Source organism: Hypomesus nipponensis, chromosome 20, assembly GCF_054491055.1.
Source record: "Hypomesus nipponensis isolate SF chromosome 20, ASM5449105v1, whole genome shotgun sequence".
Lineage (NCBI taxonomy): Eukaryota > Metazoa > Chordata > Actinopteri > Osmeriformes > Osmeridae > Hypomesus > Hypomesus nipponensis.
Window position 1 is genome coordinate 3,334,527 of NC_140380.1, and position 20,980 is coordinate 3,355,506.

The 20,980-nt window shown below is 49.4% G+C and overlaps 2 protein-coding genes across 7 annotated transcripts; both read left to right on the forward strand.

Moving 5' to 3' along the window:
• The first annotated feature begins 1,000 nt into the window (after positions 1–1,000).
• Positions 1,001–3,889, forward strand: LOC146245172 (transcription factor SOX-30-like). 2 transcript variants are annotated; one of them, XM_084684010.1, is made up of 5 exons: positions 1,001–1,956; positions 2,084–2,323; positions 2,449–2,655; positions 2,750–3,149; positions 3,290–3,889. In XM_084684010.1, the coding sequence occupies exons 1-5, from the start codon at positions 1,329–1,331 to the stop codon at positions 3,639–3,641; spliced, it is 1,827 nt and encodes a 608-aa protein (XP_084540136.1). In that variant the 5' UTR covers positions 1,001–1,328; the 3' UTR covers positions 3,642–3,889. The 2 variants fall into 2 exon arrangements, with proteins under 2 accessions (XP_084540136.1, XP_084540135.1); XM_084684009.1 differs by having other exon boundaries at positions 1,002–1,956; positions 2,747–3,149; positions 3,290–3,888.
• A 704-nt stretch (positions 3,890–4,593) lies between these two features.
• Positions 4,594–20,922, forward strand: tcerg1b (transcription elongation regulator 1b (CA150)). Of its 5 annotated transcripts, none has more exons than XM_084683665.1 (21): positions 4,594–4,678; positions 5,366–5,588; positions 5,796–5,948; positions 6,304–6,556; positions 7,194–7,418; positions 8,741–8,803; positions 10,611–10,823; positions 10,951–11,054; positions 12,393–12,481; positions 13,084–13,244; positions 13,470–13,545; positions 15,527–15,668; positions 15,898–15,987; positions 16,070–16,188; positions 16,343–16,493; positions 17,461–17,625; positions 17,950–18,132; positions 18,492–18,671; positions 19,747–19,830; positions 20,066–20,166; positions 20,269–20,922. In XM_084683665.1, exons 1-21 carry the CDS (start codon positions 4,632–4,634, stop codon positions 20,468–20,470), a joined length of 3,024 nt encoding a protein of 1,007 aa, XP_084539791.1. In that variant the 5' UTR covers positions 4,594–4,631; the 3' UTR covers positions 20,471–20,922. The 5 variants fall into 5 exon arrangements, with proteins under 5 accessions (XP_084539791.1, XP_084539788.1, XP_084539789.1 ...); XM_084683662.1 differs by having other exon boundaries at positions 6,304–6,550; positions 7,179–7,418; XM_084683663.1 differs by having other exon boundaries at positions 6,304–6,550; positions 7,179–7,418; positions 12,399–12,481.
• Positions 20,923–20,980: the final 58 nt, after the last annotated feature.

Below are 20,980 nucleotides of genomic sequence, written 5' to 3' on the forward strand. Positions count from 1 at the left end.
TGTCTACTGGAGGCCTGTCTGCCTTTTATGTGAGTCTGGTTTTACCTGTCTTGTCTGCCTGTCTCTTAAAGCGTGTTCGATCAGTGGAGATGATACTGAAATAGAGAGAGGGAGAGTTCCTGAACAGAGAAGGGCGATGAACAAACGAGAGAGGCAGACAGAGAGGAATACTCTTTTGTGTGTTAAGAATGTGACCATATGCTAATAACACCAGCGCTCAGAGGAGCACTTGATGTGTTCTGGGACTCCTCTTCTCCCCCATCCCTCATCTACAAAAGGAAACCGTGCTTTTTTCTCTTCTGAGGGTTAACAGATAGGCCTACAGCATATTATAGCACTGCAACATGCATAGATTCGCAAATTAGCCTACTGCATAGTATGCCTGCTGTGAGCTGATAGTGGTTCCTCCGTTCTATCTGTGACATAAGCAATTAAACTTAATCTAACGTTCTTAACTTTCATGCAGATTTTAGATTACTTAATAACATCTGTCAGGCTTTCACTTAAACTCACAATTTACACTTATCAGAGACCACATAGACAAGTGTGTTTTTCCTCTCCAAAGTGAGATTGTACAGTGCCATAGTGTCTTGTCAAGAAATGTCCCTCACTCCTGAGAGCCAGTCTGTCATCTGCCATAACTCGACCAGTTTGATCCCAACATGTCGGTTCTGCAGTAAAGTAGCCTACCGTGGGCAAGAACCTGCTTCTAATCAGCAATGCCGCTAAGTACACTATGATGTAGAAGGTTGGGCTGTCATCAAGGGGTGTGGTATTGTATGGAATGATGTGCTCATAAAAATATAATATAAATCTGGAAAGGGATGAAGAAAAGAACAGTAAAAAATGCAACTGCTCAATAATTCAAGTAAACCTTTGTGACAATCTTGAAATCATCTTAAAAGATAACATTGACTTCCACAATGAATTAGGTCTAGCGGTGTCATGTCGCCATCTAGTGGCATTTCTGAGACAACATCCGTCCTGGCACAGAGAAAATGCTTGGTGTGGGGAAGTTCATTTAAGTTAATCACTTTAAAAAAATCTATGTTTATTGAGTTCATCTGATTTTACAATGGAAAAAACTATGCACCTTTCTGCCGATTGAATCATTTATGACGCTCTGAGTTGTTTGTATGTTGTTATATCAAATAGTCTTTGTTTATGACAGATTCCATACGATTGTCATGCACAGTGACAAAGACGCTTGCGCACCTATTTGAATTATACGAACGTTCGATAACCGTTTGTTGGCAACAGGCTTGGAGATCATCACAAAGAAAGTGCTTAACACATTTCAGAGCTGGCTAACCCTGACGATCTCAACAATGGAGAGGCACCCAAAACGAAGGGCACAGATGACGTTTAAGAAAGGTGAACACAAAAAAAATGAGCTTGATGTGCAACTTACCGCTAAGACAGAGGTTAGGGATAAGGATGAAGCAGGCCCATCATCTTCAACGGAGAAGCACGGAGGCGGCAAAGAGAAACCGTTGAAAACGGAGGAAGGCTGTGTCCGTTCAGAATGCAGCGAAGATGATCGCAGTAGGCCTAATATAACTTTACCGACTGATACTAGATGTGATGGTGCTCTGGTCCCAATTATTTCAACACAAAGACAAAGACGAACAACTCAAGTTCAACCAGTTGAGGAAACCAGTGCGTTTGTCATTCAAAAAGTTGATGGTCCTGTCATATCCGAAGTGGTAGCTTCGACACCCACACGTGATGTTTCCAACGGAAAGCAGGATCAATTTTACACTCCTCTTATCCACACTGTGGATTTACCTCAACCAGTTGCCGTAACAAAAACAGAGACGTTTTCATTTCGCCAAGATGAACAACAGATAACCCTCAGCAGAGTGCCATTCCCTGTTAACGTCCCGTTAGTGTCTGAACCTTCGGTGAGGGTTAACACTGAAGGGATGGATCTCACCATACCCCCGGCAGGATCAGGTAACAAGGCCTAAATATTGTGAGCTTCTTTCCTCGTTTAATAGGAGAGGGTGCTGCACTTGTGCAGCAAGTTTCCAAGTTAACATTGACATATTTTTTGCTCTCAATGCGATGCATGCCTCTGCAGCCACGGTGAATGTGCCTGAGAATGCGTCGCGGAACGGTTACATCAAGAGGCCTATGAACGCCTTCATGGTGTGGGCCAGGATCCACCGGCCTGCCCTGTCCAGGATCAACCCCACCGCCAACAATGCCGACATCAGCGTCCAGCTGGGGTATGAGTGGAGCCGTCTGACTGAGGTGCAGAAGATGCCTTACTATGAAGAATCCCGCAGGCTCAAAGACGTCCACAGGCAAAAGTATCCAGGTAGGACATCATGTCAACTTGCTATAGCCCAGTTTAGCATTGTATTCTACAGTAGGCAAGTTTTTCTTTTGAGTGAAGAGCTTAACTACCTTCTCTCTTTGGGTTTGGATCTTCTCCTTTGGCAGGTTGGATCTACCAGCCTAGAGCAGGGAGGAAAAGAGGGTATGTTGTGACCTCTGAGACACCTGGGCCCTCCTCCTCATCTTCCTCCTCCACCGTTTCCAGTGGTTCTGACCCACAGGCCTGCACACACATAAGCATGGGCCAGACCAGAACCCCAGGCCCAGCCACCCTGAACCTCTTTAGTCCATACATGCTCGACTCAGCCTCAGGTAGGGGAGTTTTGTGTGTGTGTGCGTGTGACACACACACAAAAGCCCAGCAGCATCAGGTCCAACGCAGGGGTTGTGTGTCTGTGTCCAGCAGGTTCAGGTGACCACCTAGTCCAAGTGTCTGAGTCTACAGTCAGTCAGCCCCACAGCTCCGCACCCCAATATTACCAGTCATCCAGCCCCCAGCCCGCCACCGTGACCCCTTCCCCCCAAAGCAGGCGTCCTAGGGCCAGCCTGGCCTCCAACCTCAACTCCTCCAGCCCTGAAGCCACCCGCAGGCCCTATACCAGAAGGGCTAGCAGGCGCCCTTACTACAGGATGGCTTCAGAGGTGCCGTCGTGCAACATGTCCGCCTGCTCCAGGCCCCCACAGCTGCCTGGTCTGACACACCCACACCTGTACCCATCCACCTCCGTGCCTCACTTCTTCTCTGGTCCTCGCTATTCCTTCAACCCGTCCTTCTTCTTCCCGGGAAGTCCGTTCTATCCCACAGGGTGAGAACGCACGTGCATGTGTACACACACACACAAACACACATGCTCCCACACACCACAGACTCCCACAGCCACAGTCGAACTCTACTGTGGAGACGTCCATCCTTACCTCGCTCTTCTCTTTCTCTCCCGGCCTCCAGCTTCCCCATGGGGTCCTACTCATATCCAGAGCGGCCCAACCCCATGGCCGACGTCATTGGCTTCTACGAGCAGCGCTTCCAGAGGCACGAGGCCCTCCTCTCTGCTTTGAACAGGGACTACCTGTACCAGGACCCAGCGGCCAGCGCAGAGGGTGAGGGCAGCGGCCACGCCCAGCCCCCTCCTCCACCCCCATCCTGCAGCGAGTACCTGAGCACAGCGCCGGGGCTGGACGTGGGTGCCCTGGAGACCGTGTTCACCACGCCGTCCCCAGAGAACCTCACTCGTGTTCAGAGGGTCTACACAGCCGTGGAGAACCAAGAGGAGGAAGTGCGCGTTCTGAGAATCCTTTAGGACCGCAGGCATCCAGCGGAGGCTTTATAAACCATGTGCTTGTGTTATTAAGTGCATGAATGTATGTCTTTGGGAAATACGTTGTGTTTTTGTGGTGGTTATAAATAAAAACAAGAAATGCAACGTTCAGATCAAATAAAAACTAATGTTTGTTTGAAAAATATTTCTAACTGTTGTATGAATACAAAAATAAAAGACATCTTTATTTATTTTGTTAACACATTAATCTTGGCAATTAATTTCAAATGTTTGACGCATAAAAAATATGTGCGCTATTAACGCAAGACCATTTTTCCACTATGGAACCCGAAAAAATATTATTTGCAACAGGAAACGTTTATTCCTCTTTTTTGTGTCATTCTTTAGTCTAATAATGATGCAAGTTTTTAAAAACAGAAACTGACTTTGACCCAAAAATGTTGTCTGTGCCCCTAAAGTTTTTCACTTGGGGGGCACGTGCGTCAGAAAAAGAAAGTTAGCGTAGTATGTTTGATAACCTTCAGGTTTTAAACTTTAAATATTCAACTTGCAGTTAAACACTTTGCAGTTTATAAAGTAGCTGCATATAGTTGATGGGAATGACCATTCTGCAGTTCCCAGGATAAACTGTTTACATTTCACGAGATGTCATAAAATCTATTTAAAATATGCTTGTGTTAATTGATTTAATTTGGTGTTTAACATGATGATAACGAGCTCAGGAAAAATCCAATTGATTGCGATTAATCACAGCATATTGTGTGATTAAGTAGTTATTTTTTATCGATTCCCAGCCCCCAAAAAAACGGATGATAAAGAGATAATGTAGTGATTTAAATTGTATCTATCATCATGTTTATCAGAATGCTTAAAAAATGTACATCCCTATATACGTAACGTATAGAAAAAATAAACCTGTAACTCTTTCTTATGGGACGTTCGACATGCGAATAGGGGGAGAAAGTCTGGCAAACCTGGCAACGCGCGAGAGTCATCACATTTTTTCCTATAATGGCGGACCAGGCAGACAGCGACAGTATTGGGTTCAACGACAACAGGTTAGAGTGTGACGAAGAAAGCAATAATATGAATTCGTTTGTTTAATTAAAGTTATTGTATATCTCTTATGACCGTAGAGATGGCTCTGTTAGTTATGTTGCGCAGAGGGTCTTTCTATGCGCTCTCCAGTGTGTAATATGCTTGTGATCACTGACCACGTTAGCAAGCCTGCAGCCTTGCTCCACCTCCAGCCTCTAGCCTGGCTAGCTCGCTAGCCGACGTAAGCCCGGTTGACTCCATCCACTGGAGGAAGCGTTCTCCTGGTCTATTAAGTTGTTGTTGTCTTGAAACTCGGCAACGTCTGTCTGCCAGTAAACAGGTTGTTTTTATTATAACTCTTATTTAAATTGGCTAATTATGGGAATTACAGGCTAACTTAGTGCTGCTAGCAAGCTAACTGGCTAGCTAGCTATGGGCTAGTCTACAGACTGTTTGGGTTAGCATATTTGGTTGGTAGCTAGACTAGCTAGCCAGCTGAAGAGGTGGCCAACGCTACAAGCCTGCACTGTTTTGAATGGGACATCTAGCTGGCGTTAGTTTCCGAGGCCTTGGCGCATTTAGGTTTTCATAAAGTTTAGCAGGCTGTGTCTATAAAATAGCCTTCTCGGTAATTTGTCAGGATGTAAAGCGTTAGTTGGCTAGTAGTATATTGTTGTCTGTATCATCATCATTGTTCTGTGTCTCAGGATGGCGCAGCAGCAGACGCTGCGCTTTCGTGGCCCTGCTCCTCCGCCGAGTTCCGTGCTCCGGGGGCCTCCCCCGCTCCTCAGACCCCCGCCCCCGCCCTTTGGTATGATGCGGGGGCCTCCGCCGCGACCCCCTTTTGGACGTCCACCGTTCGACCCTAACATGCCGCCTATCCCCCCGCCTGGAGGCATGCCTCCGCCGCTAGCACCCCCGCACCTACAGGTAGCCCCTGTTAAGATCTAGGCACTCTTATCATCCTTCAAAGATCAAAGTGCTGTGGTGTTTGCGGAATGGATATTTAAAAGCTTTTAAGAAAAACTAGTTTAATACGTAAAGTTAGTCTAATACTTAAAAATAAACTGCAAAACAGAAAAAGGATGAATGTCTTCGCCTTACGGATACAGCGTCTCTCTGCTGTGGTTGTTTCAGAGACCCCCCTTCATGCCCCCCCCCATGGGCAGCATGCCGCCCCCTCCAGGACTGATGTTCCCCCCCGGCATGCCCCCGGTCCCATCCTCTGGAGCCCCTCCCCTCAACCCAGGAGAGGAGATCTGGGTGGAGAACAAGACACCTGAGGGCAAGGTAGGACAGAGGCATCCCCTATGCACCACTACTTCATAACGTGACTATGGTCTCCTATAGGTGGTGTGCATATACCGAACTAACATCGTTAATCTAGAAACGAACCCAGGAGGCTAGCTCACAGAAGCTATTTCTATATGAGCTAGCGTCGTTAGGTTTGAGGGCTTCTGGTGTTGAGACACCCGTAGTTTGTGTTGATTTAAGTGCTGTGTCGTCAGATCTGTTATGAACCCTCAGCTAGCTTTGTTTTTGCAACATGCCATAGCCATTTATATGATCCTTATCCTCTTCCTCACCCATTCCCCCCCCCCTCCTCTTTTTCCCTCTTCCCTCCCCGTCTCCTTCATTCCCTCAGGTATACTACTACAATGCCAGGACCAGGGAGTCGGTCTGGACCAAGCCAGAGGGGGTGAAGGTGATCCAGCAGGCTGAACTCAACCCTCTGATGGTGGGGCAGCCTGGGGGAGGCGGGGGGCCCACCGGCGGGGGTCCAACGGCCAGTGCTGCAGCTGCCAGTCCCGCCTCCAGCCAGGCCCCGTCGCCCTCCCGCACACACACCTCCAGCCCCGACACCAGCTCCACCACCTCTGTGTCCATCGCCAGTGAGTGTGAGGCTAACGCGCCGTTCTGTGTCTATTAGCACAGCTGTCGTGCTCCCATGTCACAGCACTATATGAGCCAGTTTGCTTGATTATAGGTCCTGGATGAGTATCTGTTTCACTGACTTTATTACTGACTAACCCTTTACAAAACATACCGCATTTTTTGGAAAATAAGCTGCGTTTTCTATAAGCCGCACCCCACCAGAATGGGAGCTTTGTTTTTGTAAATCTGAGTATTAGCCACACTGGAATATATGCCGCACTTGATACGGGAACAATGATACCAAGCAATACACGAGTACAGGCGATCTTACAGCATGCTGTTGTGTAACACGGGTTCTCAAACATTTCAGCCCACGACCCCTAAAATAATGGTGCCAGCGACCCCCGCATCCACCGAGGTGGTTAACGTATCCGTTAATATCAAGTCACGCATCTAAGGGAATTAACCCTTTGATGCGTGAGTTCTAAATATTTCCGACGGTCCAGAGTTATTTTTCCGAAACAGTCGCTAGCTAGTTTTAGCGGCGTATAAACCGCAGCTTTTTTTTCTGAAAAATACGGTAAGCCCTGTACAGTAAAACATGGTTCCTGTCAGTGTTGTGACTCTGTGCTGGCGTCTGCCCAGCTTCTGCTGTTGCAGACCTGCCCCAAGTTGCTACGGCGACCTCCAGCGTGGGTGTGACCCCTGTGGTGGTGAGCGTTGCCACAGTACCAGCGTCGGTGACGTCGGTGCAGACTATGTCTCTGTTGCCCCAGAGCCTGCCCCACGCCCTGCCCCAGCCTGCCACCACCATTCCAGCCTTCCCCCCCGTCATGGTGCCCCCCTTCAGGGTGCCACTGCCGGGCATGCACATCCCTCTGCCTGGTAAGACCTCGAGCACCTCCATCACCTCCAAGACCTCCACCTGTGTCTGGTCCTTCTCCTTCCATACCCATCCCTCCTGATCTTAACCCTCTTCCCCTAATCTTCTCATCTTCTGTCTAGCTTCGTATCTACTCAGTTTCTCTTCTCCCCCTCTATCCCCCCCCACCCCTCCCCCATCATCATTATCTTCTTCCATCTCTACTCCCCTGCCACTACATCCCTTCCTTTTCCTACCCCGCCCCCTCCTTCCACCCCCTTCTTCCCCACAGTCACAGTGTTGGTTGGTGTCCATCGGCATCCTCCCCCAGCACAGAGTTCAGACAGACAGGTTGAGGGTAGAGAGGGTGGACTTGTGTCCTCCTGTCCGACCCAGGGCCTGGAAGTCCTACCAGACATACATGCGTGTTGTAATAGTAGGCACTTCATTGATCCCCAAGGGGAAGTTATGGCATTGCAGCAGACAAGAAGAGAAAAAAAAGCAAAGGTATGCAGAATACCAAAAATGAGCAGGGCTGTACACAAGGTAAAACACAGGGTTCAATCACAATGTAGCCTGCTGTCTAATTGGACTCCCAGGTCCCCACCGTCTCCACCTCCATCCCCTGGATGAGAAGTGCGGTCGAGGGGTTCTTTGTCCTCTGGAAATTCCTGCCATCTCGCTCCTCTTGGGAGATGTTGAACTCCAGACAAAATTCATTCACCAGGTGGCTAGTCCAGGACAGGCAGTTTCCTTCCAGCCCAGCAGGGGGCAGCGTGGTGTATTCCATTTCTCTCACACGCAGGCTGCAATAGAAAATAGTTAATGCAGTCCAGTCACAAGGTAGATGATAACATTGACAACCTTTCCACCATGGTTTATAACTGATGTGTAACCGGGACGTGAGTGGAGAGACATCTGTCTTGTCAGCTGGCCAGACAGGCCTTGGTGTAGACAGACAGACACACAGACGCAGACTGAGACGCAGACTGAGACGCAGACTGAGACGCAGACTGAGACGCAGACTGAGACGCAGACTGAGACGCAGACAAACACAGCCACCAAGAGCAGCAGGCAGACAGACAGATGAACAGATAGGTGGGCAGGCAGGCAGATGAATAGACAGACAGGTAGGCTGACAGACAAGCAGGCAGACAGGCTAGGTGCTGGTTGTCAACTGTGTGTGCCTCGACCGCCAGGTGAGAGGGGGGTTGACCACAGCGGGTGTGTATACGTACATGTGTGTGTGCGTGTGGTCTCCCACCCGCCCTGATGGCTGATGTGCACGTGCGTGCGTGGTGTGTGTTCCGTGTCCAACACCTTGCTTGCTTGTCCGTTCTTGCAGGTGTAGCTATGGTCCAGCTAGTGGAAGGGTCGTATATAAAGACAGTCTCGCCAGGCCACAACGGTAATGACATCACCAATGACATCACTTCCTGACATCTCAAGTCTCTAGATGGCATGTTAGTCCTTGTTGTTGTTGTTGCTGCTGCTGCTTCTTATCATTCTGATCTTTTAATCCCCCCCCCCACACACACACACACACACAATTTTGGTCAAACCATATAGGTTGGGTCAGCAAGGTTCTCTAGTTCCTTCTCTGTTCTCAAGCCGGAAGAGGGTTGTCAGGAAGGCTGTAGAGGGGTTCTAGATTGGTGTATTTTCTGTTTTGTGTGTGTTTGGTTCTTCTGGTGTGTGAGTGTTGTGGCTGTGAGGGTCAACTGAGGCAGGTCAGAGGCCTGTACTAAGAAGCAAGATTTGGGGTTAGCGAAGTAACTTCAGGTTTAACCCTGGGGTATCAGTGTCACAATGGTGGTTCACTTCTTACCAGGGTAGGTGACCATGGTAACTTGTGCTGCACACCTATCAACAGATCAACATGTATGAATGCAGCGCCTGCTGGCAATCGATTTTTCTTGTCAAATTGATTCATGGTTTCTAGAACCTCCCGTGATTCATGTGAGCGAATAGTGAGAGGGCAGCCGTGTTGAGTCAGACAAAACATTTTGGCTTTCTCTGACAACTATCTTTGTAGTCTATATACCGATATTATCCTAAAACAGACTGATGAAAGCACCAAATCCTTCTTACTTGTTGACCTTATTAGTAAACCTGTTTACCAGTTTGAATGTTTTTTTGTTCTTTATTCAAAAGACTGCTTAACACCGTCATGCATCTGAAAGAATAAGGCTAACATGGTCTTGCATGCAATAAGAAACACTAAAGTATCACATTAATTTAACAGATGTAGGCCTACTTGTGCCTTAATGATGGGGTGATTGGTAAGCCTAACTTGTGCGTTCACACTTTTTTCAATGCAATTCTTTACCAACTTTCCATCCTACCTTTGCCAGTAACAACGGTGTTTCCTTTGGCCTGGATTATATTTAAAACTATTACAGTGTGCTAATATTGGGTCAAATATGTGGCTCTGGTAGACTTGTCCATGTTTGCAGCTGGTCATGGGGAGCAAAAACGTCCCCTTTTTATGCAAGCGTGCTCAATCTTAGATTGGGAAATCCTGGGCTGAGTCAACGGGTTGTTAACCACCGTTGTGACGTCTCAGTTGTTTCGTCTTTGTGAAGCCAGCTAATTAAAAGACATCCTGGGCATGTTGGACTTGCTTGGTGGTACAGGCCCCAGGAGGCTTCAGCCCGAGGCTGCACAGCCTCACTCCCCATCATTCAGCCTTTTGGTTTGGTGGACACCTGGGACAGGCAGGAGCAGGTCTCCTAGCAACAGGCATTGGGTCAGAGGTTGTGTGTGTGTGTGTTTTCAAGCCCGGTTCATGGAGGTGTTGGTCACACACGTACACAGAAGAACTTGGTACTGAGTCAGAAGTTCAGCAGTCAGGGTTAGGTTGTCATAACGTACAGATAGTGTATGTGTGTGTGTGTGTGTGTGTGTTGTAAGTGGTGTTTCTTTTATGTCTTTATGTAGATGTTAATCATGCTGGCTGGGTTGTCTAGACTTTGCCCTAGAGACAGTGAGCATACACACCTGTACGACGTCAGAGTAGGTGAATATAGACCAACCATGTAAGAGGACACACGCACCCGTCAACCAATCACAGACCCTGCTTTATTTGGAATCCCTTTTGCTAGACTACCCATGTAAACAGCTGAAGCGGTGCTTTCACTGTCTAGAATGGAGGTGTTTATCAAGCAAGGTGATATTTCAACCCCTGTGTGTGTGTGTGTGTGTGTGTGTGCCAGGGATGCTTCCGGGCATGGCTCCGCCCCTAGTGCCCATGATGCACCCCCAGCTGGCCTTAGCTGCCCCCGGCTCGCTGGCCGGCGCCTCCTTGGCCGGTTCCCTGCAACTTCATGAGTGGTCGGAGTACAAGACTGCGGACGGGAAGACGTACTACTACAACAACCGCACACTGGAGTCCACCTGGGAGAAGCCTCAGGACCTGAGGGACAAAGGTAGCCTTGACCTTTCACCTCTGACCAGCACGGCAATCTACCTGGAGAGAAAGGGAACTCTGACCCTTAACGCTGTTTCTGTGTGTGTGCGTATGCATTTATCTGCATGTGTGTGTGACCCCGGCAGAAAAAGAGGCGAAAGAGGCAAAGGAGAGGCAGGCTCTGGAGGAAGAGGCCATGGAGATGGAGGAGGAGGAGGCCAAGGCGGAGCAGGCCAGCCTGGCCAGGGAGGTGAGCACACACACACACACGCAGGCTACTTTATTAGGTTGAATCGTTTTTTTTCTTGCTAGTAACAGGTTGTCGCAGCAGAAATCAAGATTTATCAGTCAAGGCTGCAATGTTTTTTTTCTAGGGATGCACCTAAATTCCGGCTGCCGAAAATGGCGACAGAGAATAAAGGCCAAAAATCTAAAAGTGCTCAGATTTCACTTGTTTGATCTCGCCATTATCACTGGACCAAAGTAAAGTTAGTGTCAAGTTCAATATTCAACAGATAGCGGACGCTGGACGTAAGGAAAACTAACAGCAGTTAGGGAGCGTCAACAAAATGACAAATTTACTATGTCAATAACTCTTTATCCTTTACTCTTAAAACTTTCCAAACCGGTTGTAGCTAACCAAATAACAATGACAAGTTGCACACCATTTGGTATTTATATAAATTGTTTAAACTGTTTAATTTCAATAGCTCCTAACGCACACCCATTACATTTTCCATTTTAATCTCAGGTGATTTTACATAAATATTTCCAATAAGTGAATTGTGTCAGCAATTTGGAAATACTTCCGCTAAGTTTCCAATAAGGACATCAGAATTGCAGTGTTGATTCAGCAGTCATTTCAAGCGGGGGTACGGTGCCAATTTAAAAAGTCTCACACATGGAATTATACAAAATAAATGATAAATGTTAAGTCATTTACCAAGTGCATGCAGAACATTGCTGAAGTTTCAGTTTTGCATATCATTTTCATTTCGGCGCATCCCCAGTTTATTTTCGAATCTTCTATTATCTATATACATTTTGGTGAGTTGTAGCCGCAATTTCCTGTTCTTGGCTGACAGGCGTGGCACCTGGTGTGGTCGAGTGATTATTTGAGTTACTGTTGTCATCAGCTCCAACCAGTTTGGCCCTTCTCCTCTGACCTGTGGCATCAACAAGGCATTTGACATCTACAGAAGTGCTACTCACTGGATTTTTTTCTCTTTTCTGGACCGTTCTCTGTAAACCCGAGAGATGGTTGTGCGTGAAAAGCCAATTTTCCCAGAAAATCCCAGTGTCTGAAATACTCAGACCACCAACAACCATGCCACTTTCTGATGCTCAGTTTGAACTTCAGCAGATCTTGACCCTGTTTACATGTCTGAATGCATTGAATTGCTGCCATGTGATTGGCCGATAAGATATTTGCGTTAACGAGCAGTTGAATAAGTGGAGCTCTTAAAGTGGCCATTCAGTGTACATGTACATACATACATTCTGACACACACACACACACACAGATGACGGAGAAGACAGTTTCAGCTATAGAATGCTGTCACTCTCTCTTCCCCCCCCCCCCCCCCAGGAGCAGAAGGAGGAGGAGATGACGGAGGAAGAAAAGGCAGCTCAGAAGGCCAAGCCTGTGGCCACCAACCCCATCCCTGGCACACCCTGGTATGTTCACACACACACACACACACACACTGCTACATCTACATTGTCCTCCTGCGATCGTCTGTCGAAACCGATGATGATGTCCCCTCCTTTAATGGTGAGACTTGTCATGGCTGAACAGTCCTATCCTGGACTGGACCCACTAGCAGTATTGCAGGGGGAGCATATATATGCGGTAGCAGTGATGGCGACCGTGACTGTGTCTCTCTTGGCCCCTCTCCTGTCGTCCAGACGGCCCCCAGTGCAGTGGGGCACGGCCCGCTGGGCAGCTACCCCCATCGCTGGGGCGGTGCTACATGGGAGCCAGGGCTCATCCACACTGTAGTGGGCCTGCACGCCTCGTCTCTGGGGCCCAACACTGGCCCTGCAGTTCAGCCCGGGGCCGCGAGGTACCCAGGGTCTGTGTGTGGCCTCTGAGGCCCCGCTGGAGAGGCTCTGTCCCTACACACTCGGCTCCTCTCCTCACCTCCTCTATCGAGGAAGGCTATCCAGAGGCAGTAGCCGCATGCAGTACTACTGCACTCGACGCTTCACACGCACCTGTCCACCGTGGACGCGCAGGCTGACGTCACACCTGACACAGTCTTCCCGTGTGCGCGCAGGTGCGTGGTGTGGACGGGCGACGACCGCGTGTTCTTCTACAACCCGACCACGCGCCTCTCCATGTGGGACCGGCCCGAGGAGCTGGTGGGCCGAGCCGACGTGGACAAGAACATCCAAGAGCCTCCTCACAAGAGAGGGCTGGAGGACAGCCGCAAGCTGGGTACACATGCACACAGCCATAGCACACTTCACTGCACACAGCCATACCACACTGCACACGACCATACCCCACACACACACACACACGCGCGCCTACACACTTCACCGCACACAACCTTACCACACACACACAGACTCACACCATGCCCATACACCGTCTGTCACACACACCACGTTAGATAGAGATGTCAGACATAAAGGTAAAGGTTCTCCTGTTGCCTTGCAGGTATCAGTAAGGAGGAGCTTGAGGCGGCAGCAGAGGAGGTCCTGGAGGAGGAGCCCGTCAAGGCCAAGAAGAGGAAGTAAGTTCTCTCCTTCCTGTTGGCACCGGAAACACTGAAGACCAGTTGAGGTTGGGAGATGCGTGGTCACCACAGCGTGTCGTCATACTTGTTTAACACTAGAACCAACATTCCACGACCCCCCCTGGAACTGCTGGCCGGGTCGTTTGTCCCCCTTGCCACTACAGCATCAGCAGTCGTTCACCTCCGATACAGGACACACACTGTCCATATATGTCTTTCTATCTCCATCTATTTCTATCTCGATGTCTGTATCCAGTGTAGCTCGTTGGTCTGCTTATCAGAAGACAACAGTGGGCTAAGCAACCAGACATTGCACGAATGTTGAGCAAAGCAAAATACAGCCTTTTCTACACTGCCTGGCCCAAAAAATTGTTACACATCAATATCTTCGTCTTTAGCTTTGATAATGGCACGTGGACTTGTTTGGCTGTGGAATTTTCAAAAGCCTTATGCCAGAGTTGCACTCGTTTATGGCTGAAATGTATTAATGATGGGAGTTGAACCACTCCATAAAATGTTCTCCAGCACAACACATTTTAGTGGGGCCAAGTTTAGTTTCTGTTGTGCCCAGTTCGCGAGTGAATGCATGCTCCTTGAACCACTTTCACAATTTGTGTCCAATGAATCCTGGCATTGTCGTCCTGGAATTTGACTGAGCCACCGGAAGAAAAAAAATCGAGTGATGGGATAACCCTAGCCTAGACCTGAACAATAGAAGCAACCACAGATTATACGACTGCCCCCTGAGGTTTGTATACAGGGCACCAGGCATGATGTGTGCATGCCCATCTGTGGAATAGGATCATTTTACACTCATCAGACCACACAAATAATTTCCATCGCTCCAGAGTCTAATCTTCATGTTATCTAGCAAGTTGAAGCCTTTTTTCTCCCGGTTAGCCTCACTAACAAGGCCACCCTGCTACATAGTCCCAGTCCCAGTTGTTGTGCGTGTGGAAATGCTAGTACTTTTACTAGTAAACATAGCCGTGAGATCTATGTCAATTTTGTAGGATTTTACTCCACCAAGCTTTTGAATGATCTATCACCACCTATTCAACAGCAACACATTTTTTTGGGGCCAGGCAGTATTTTAAGGGTATCGATGACCCGATTTAGTGGTTCGAAGTAAAAAAACAAAAAATATATAAATAAAAAGGCCACTCGCCCAATTATTCTTTAATGATAAATGCATTTAAAAACGCCAGGGGGATAATATAAAAAAAAAAGACCCTCTACTGTGGAGGTTCTAGTGTTAAGGGAGACGAGGTGTGGGGAAGGAGGGATGGAGAAAGAGGGATGAGGTGTGACAGAGAGAGAGGGATGAGGTTTGACCAAGAGAGGGATGAGGTTTGACCAAGAGATGGAGAGAGGAATGAGGTTTGACCAAGAGATGGAGAGAGGAATGAGGTTTGACCAAGAGATGGAGAGGGATGAGGTTTGACCAAGAGATGGAGAGGGATGAGGTTTGACCAAGAGATGGAGAGGGGGATGAGGTTTGACCAAAAGATAGAGAGGGGGATGAGGTGTGAGGGAGGGATTGTGAGGGAGGAACGGAGGGATGAGGTCTTGGTTGGTTGGGTCTTAGTGTGACATCTCTCAGTAACTTCAATGCTGATTTCTGATTGGCTCTGTTCAAGTGGTGGTGAAAGCTGACTGGTCAGCGGTCTGCGTCAGTAGGACTGGTGATGTCACCAACATGCTCTCCAAGGTAACCAACCACCTAGCTCCACCCTCCTCCTAGACTGCTCTTTAACCCTCTCCCTTTCTAGCTCTGATCGGTCCAGGGTTCAAGCTACATCCAATGAGAATTTGACCTGGTAATCAGGTGATTCTTCGCCTTAACCAATAACACACACAATGACCCAGAAGACGGGTCTACTCAGCCTAGACACAACCCAGTCACCTCCACAGTGCCCTACCTCTCCCCCTCCCTCCTGACTCTCTCTCCCTCTCCCCCCCCTCCCTCCACCCACAGGAAGGAGGCAGAGTCTGTGAAGGAGGCGGAGTCGGAGAAGGAGGCAGCGATGGAGGCGGAGCTTCGTGCGGCCCGCGAGCGTGCGGTGGTGCCTCTGGAAGCTCGGATGGGCCAGTTCCGAGACATGCTGCTGGAGAGAGGGGTACACGCACCCCAACACACTACACCTCTCTCTCCTTCTCTGTTTCTCTCTCTCTCGATCTGCCATCCCAGTTACATTTACATTTAGCAGACGCTCTTATCCAGAGCGACTTGTTGGTGTCCTCATTCATTTACGGCCCTCTATACTCAAAGCGTTGTCATGTCGTTGCGTGGCGTAATGTCGAAATGCCCGAGCCTTTCTGACTGTGCTTCCCCTTCCCGGCCACCAGGTGTCAGCCTTCTCCACCTGGGAGAAGGAGCTGCACAAGATCGTGTTCGACCCTCGCTACCTGCTGCTCAACCCCAAGGAGAGGAAGCAGGTACACACACACCCACACACATATATATGAATGTGTACCAGAAGTGCAGTTTTGTTCAGTGTGTGTGTGTGTGTGGGCTCAGGTGTTTGACCAGTATGTGAAGACGCGTGCCGAGGAGGAGAGGAAGGAGAAGAAGAACAAACTGATGCAGGCCAAGGACGAGTTCCGGAAGATGATGGAGGACGCCAAGCTGACCGCCAGGTGAGACCACGTCGCTGTGGAGATCTCATCCCCAGCCGCTCACAGTTGCCATGGTGACCGACAATCTGCATCTCTGTGTGTGCGTGTCTATGCATGTGTGTGTCTCTCTGTGTGTGTGTGTGTGTGTGCGTCTCTCTGTGCGTGTGTGTGGCAGGACCACGTTCAGTGAGTTTGCGTCCCGGCATGCCAGGGACTCCAGGTTTAAGGCCATAGAGAAGATGAAGGAGAGGGAGGCCATCTTTACCGAGTACATGACCGCTCTGAGGAAGAGAGAGAAGGAGGACTCCAAGACCCGGGGCGAGAAGGTGAGGAGCACGCGCGCACGCACGCATGCACGCACACAAACATGCACACGCATACACGCGTATGAGGTGTAATACGTGTCACGAGTTCATATGCACAGCGCACAGTAGCGCCCGCGCGATGATATCAAACCTCTGAACGCACGCGAGAACTTGACATTGAATTACAATGGACACAGGCGTTCACACACACGTCACGCTGGGGATGTGCACGTGTACACTACACCCGACATACACCACAAATACACCAGACCTACACCTTAAAAGTGATTTTTGTCATGTTTTCGAACATGAATGACAGGTCCTCGAGGGCCCCTGTCCTACATGTTCTAGATGTTTCCCTGCTCCAGCACACCTAATTCAAATGAATGGGTCGTTATCAAGCTCTGTGGAAGCCGTGTAATGCCCATTCAGGTGTGAATCAGGTGTGTTGGAGCAGGGAAACATCTAGAACATGCAGCGGCTCTCGAGGACCAGGGTTGTCCGCCCTGGCTATTGACCCAAGCAAGTTAATTTTCGGACAATGAGTCAGGGGGGAAAATGGCTCTGCGCTTTTTGTGATGAGGATGTTCATCACTGAACAAAGTTTGCCAAGCACACGTCACTTGCCTGTGCGCACACCATATCAGATATAATATGCACAAATAACGCCTGTTTATACGCACACCACATTTTCTATCCAACTGTGTGGTGTAGTATTCATTCCGCGCTTTCTAAAACTCGCCAGAGTAGCCCACGTGTAATTCACCCGTATCAACTAGGCGGTGAACGCACTGTGTGCAGCTACGCTGACACTGATTACACCCCATACGCGCGACACACAAAACACACAAGCAGCGTTGGCCATGTACATCAAGCAGTTGTGTAAAAGGTGTGTGTGTGTATATAGCAAGATATCCGTGTGTATGTATGTATATATCTGCGCGCGTGTGTATTTATAGCTGTGTGTGTGTGTGTGTGTGTGTGTCAGGTGAAGCTGGACTTCCTGGTGCTGCTGGAGGAGCAGCATGTGGAGGGGGGTCAGCGCTGGAGACAGGTGAAGGAGCGCCTGGAGGGAGACCCCCGCTACAAGGCTGTAGACAGCTCCAACCTGAGAGAGGAGCTCTACAAACACTACCTGGACAAGCAGGCCAAGGTGGGGCTGCGTGCGTGCGTGCGTGCGTGCGTGCGTGCGTGTGTGTGTGTGGGTGTGTGTGTGGGACTCCCTCCCACACCCATGTTGGAAGACCATTGACGAACTGTTTGTGTGATTTCTGCGGATGCATGTTGGAAGATCATTGACTGTTTGTGTGCTTCATGTGCGTGTGTTCTGGGGCCAGGAACTTTAAAGCGGGTTAGAATTAGTGTTGGGGTTAGAATTAGTGTTGGGGTTAGAATTGGGTTATGGTTAGGGGTTAGATAACAGTGAATGGTCGGAGCTCACTCCGAGTAAAGGGCCGAGCTGTGTGTGTGTGAGCAGAGCGTGGACGGGGATAAGGAGCGGGAGCTGGAGCGGCAGGCGCGCGTGGAGGCCAGCCTGAGGGAGAGGGAGAGGGAGGTGCAGAAGGCACGCTCCGAGCAGACCAAGGAGATCGACCGGGAGAGGGAGCAGCACAAGAGAGAGGAGGCCATCCAGGCCTTCAGAGCCCTCATGTCAGACATGGTGAGCACACACACACACAGGGTCAGATGGCTGAGCGGTTAGGGAGTCGGACTAATCAGAAGGTTGTTGGTTCGATTCCCGGCCGTGCCAAATGACATTGTGTCCTTGGGCAAGGCACTTCACCCTACTTGCCTCGGGGGGGAATGTCCCTGTACTGACTAAGTCACTCTGGATAAGAGCGTCTGCTAAATGACTACATGTAAATATACACACATACACTCAACACTTTTTTCAACACTGATTTTAGTCTGCTAGTCTTGCTGCTACTGTGCAGACTCTCAACTGGGATTGACGTAGCGGTGACACATTGGCAGTAGTGTGACGTGTGGGCCCGCCTGCTTGTGCCCGTTTGCGTCCAGGTGCGCTCGTCGGACGCGTCGTGGTCAGATACGCGCCGTAACCTGCGCAAGGACCACCGCTGGGAGTGTGCCTCCCTGCTGGAGAGAGACGAGAAGGAGAAGCTGTTCAACGAGCACGTGGAAGCACTCACCAAGAAGAAGAAGGAGCACTTCAGGCAGCTGCTGGACGAGACCAGCATGGTATGGAGCATGGAGAAGTTGAACGTTTAGTTTTTTTTGTCTCGTTCCAGTGACTGGCACACCTGGGTGATGGCGTCGGATATGTTGAGTCATTTCGCACACGCTCTTAACCAGACGCGTTATATGCGTTAGCATGTTCGACGTATTTCCACTCGCATACCCCACAACCGTAGCCTGACGTTGTCATACTCATAATTCTAGTCAGAATATGAATCTGAAAACTCTCAGTTGGGCTGTGACTCCGGGGCGTGTTTCAACCGAACTCGTACAACAAATGCCTCTACGCTCAATTGGATAGACCTACAACCAATCAGAGCAACGTAATATGTTGTTTGTTGAAAACGAATTCAACCCAAGGGCTCTTTCGTGACGTTGTTGATTACGTTACTGTTGATCATCTGTCCATCATCGTATAAAGCCCGCCCTGGCAATTTCATTGGTCCGCCCAGATCCTGGTTTTATGTAGTTGGTCCCAATACGAGACCCTCCAGACCCAACTTCCCGACCACATTTTTTTGTGGGCAGGGAGAAGTTGGGCTGGCAGCCAGGCTACCACAACTGCTGAACAACGCCGACACACAGTGCTCGTCTTATCCACCACTCTCTCGCCTGTACTACTGTAACTGAATGGGAAACTGAAGTTTTCCCAAACTTGCGATCTCTCGTGGGTCACTACCACTGCGTACTCGTCCTTAGTGCTGCTAGCTAGCCTATCTCTGACTCACGGCGGCACCAATCAGAGCTTCAGAGCTAAAGCGGGGCAACACATTAGGTGTCCCTAAAGAACACGAGTGTCTAACAGTAGTTCCATATTACATGAATTAATTTGCACACAAGTTTTATTTATTTTTATACCGTGTATTCTCTGTGTAATTTCATGCACTGAACCGTGACGCCTGTACCGTACGGTTCAATACGAATACATGTACCGTTCCACTCCTAATACATACATACATACAGGATCACACACTAACATACACGTACTGGAACACAACACACACCACACAGACGCACACACACACAAGCCTGAATAGAAAGCTGATGAGTCTAACTGCGTGTGCGTGTGTGTGTGTAGATCACCCTGACCACGTCCTGGAAGGAGGTGAAGAAGATCATCAAGGAGGATCCTCGCTGCATCAAGTTTTCCAGCAGTGACCGGGTAACCACGGCGATTAGACTGGAGACTGTTTGGAGGCATTCAAGTTGTTGAGGGCGTCGGGTGTAGACGCTGTCGTGTGTTTTGACCTCGACCATGAAAGATACCAAAATATTGTTCTAATAACTCTAAAAGAACATAGACAAGAATTGAACTCGAGAATTGGATGAGGATCTTGATGTGTACACCATGCTGTCATGCTGACGGAGAGCTTTGTGTGTGTGTGTCCGTCCTGCAGAAGAAGCAGAGGGAGTTTGAGGACTACATCAAAGACAAGTATATAACAGCCAAGGCTGACTTCAGAACCCTGCTGAAGGAGACAAAGTTCATCACCTACAGGTGGGGGACACACACACACACACATTCATGTAGATACACACACACTCGCATGTATACACACACACACACTCTTGACACACGTGACGGTCCCGTCCCGACCAGGTCCAGGAAGTTGATCCAGGAGTCGGACCAGCACCTGAGTGACGTGGAGAAGGTTCTCCAGAACGACAAGCGCTACCTGGTTCTGGACTGTGTTCCCGACGAGCGCAGGAAGCTCATCATGTTCTACATCGAGGACCTGGACCGCCGCGGCCCGCCCCCACCTCCCACCGCCTCCGAGCCAACCAGGCGCTCCACCAAGTGACCAATCGCAGAGCGGTCGACGTCTGCCCCGCCCCCCGTCCCCCGTCCCCCCTCCATACACACACATGCTGGCGGGAGCACCTGGATGCCAGCCGACAGAGTGGCCCCTGGGTGGAGCCCCCGTCTGTGTGCTTATTCAGGCAGCGGGGGGGGGGGGGGCTCCGTGACCAGGCTCTGAACCTCCCGCCCCCCCCACCCAGGGAGAGGGAGGGGGCTAGCGTTACTATGGCAACAAGCCTGAAGATGTAAGATGATGTAAATTGATTATTCTCTGTGTGTGTGTGTGTGTGTGTGTGCGCGCGCGCGTGTGTGTGTAGGTGTTGTAGGCCTTACTGTGCCGACTCCAGAGTGAGTCAGAAACACCGATCCAGACTAGCGAAGGTAGAATGTTTCTTTTGATGCTGTTGCTGTACATGTTACTGGAATAAAGGCAACTTCCACTGTTTTTTTTAACCACCTGGTCTTGTCGTGCGTGTGCTCTAATGCCATGTTATACTGATCTTGTGGACTC

Bases quoted from the DNA above. Each gene is read 5' to 3' on its own strand.
- LOC146245172 (XM_084684009.1), top strand. From the start codon at position 1,329: ATGGAGAGGCACCCAAAACGAAGGGCACAGATGACGTTTAAGAAAGGT. The intron at 2,656-2,746 runs GTAGGGGAGTTT...GTCTGTGTCCAG, and splicing joins CATGCTCGACTCAGCCTCAG to CAGGTTCAGGTGACCACCTA. The intron at 3,150-3,289 runs GTGAGAACGCAC...CCCGGCCTCCAG, and splicing joins AGTCCGTTCTATCCCACAGG to CTTCCCCATGGGGTCCTACT.
- tcerg1b (XM_084683662.1), top strand. From the start codon at position 4,632: ATGGCGGACCAGGCAGACAGCGACAGTATTGGGTTCAACGACAACAG. The intron at 15,988-16,069 runs GTACACACACAC...GTGTGGGCTCAG, and splicing joins ACCCCAAGGAGAGGAAGCAG to GTGTTTGACCAGTATGTGAA. The intron at 17,626-17,949 runs GTGGGGCTGCGT...GTGTGTGAGCAG, and splicing joins ACCTGGACAAGCAGGCCAAG to AGCGTGGACGGGGATAAGGA.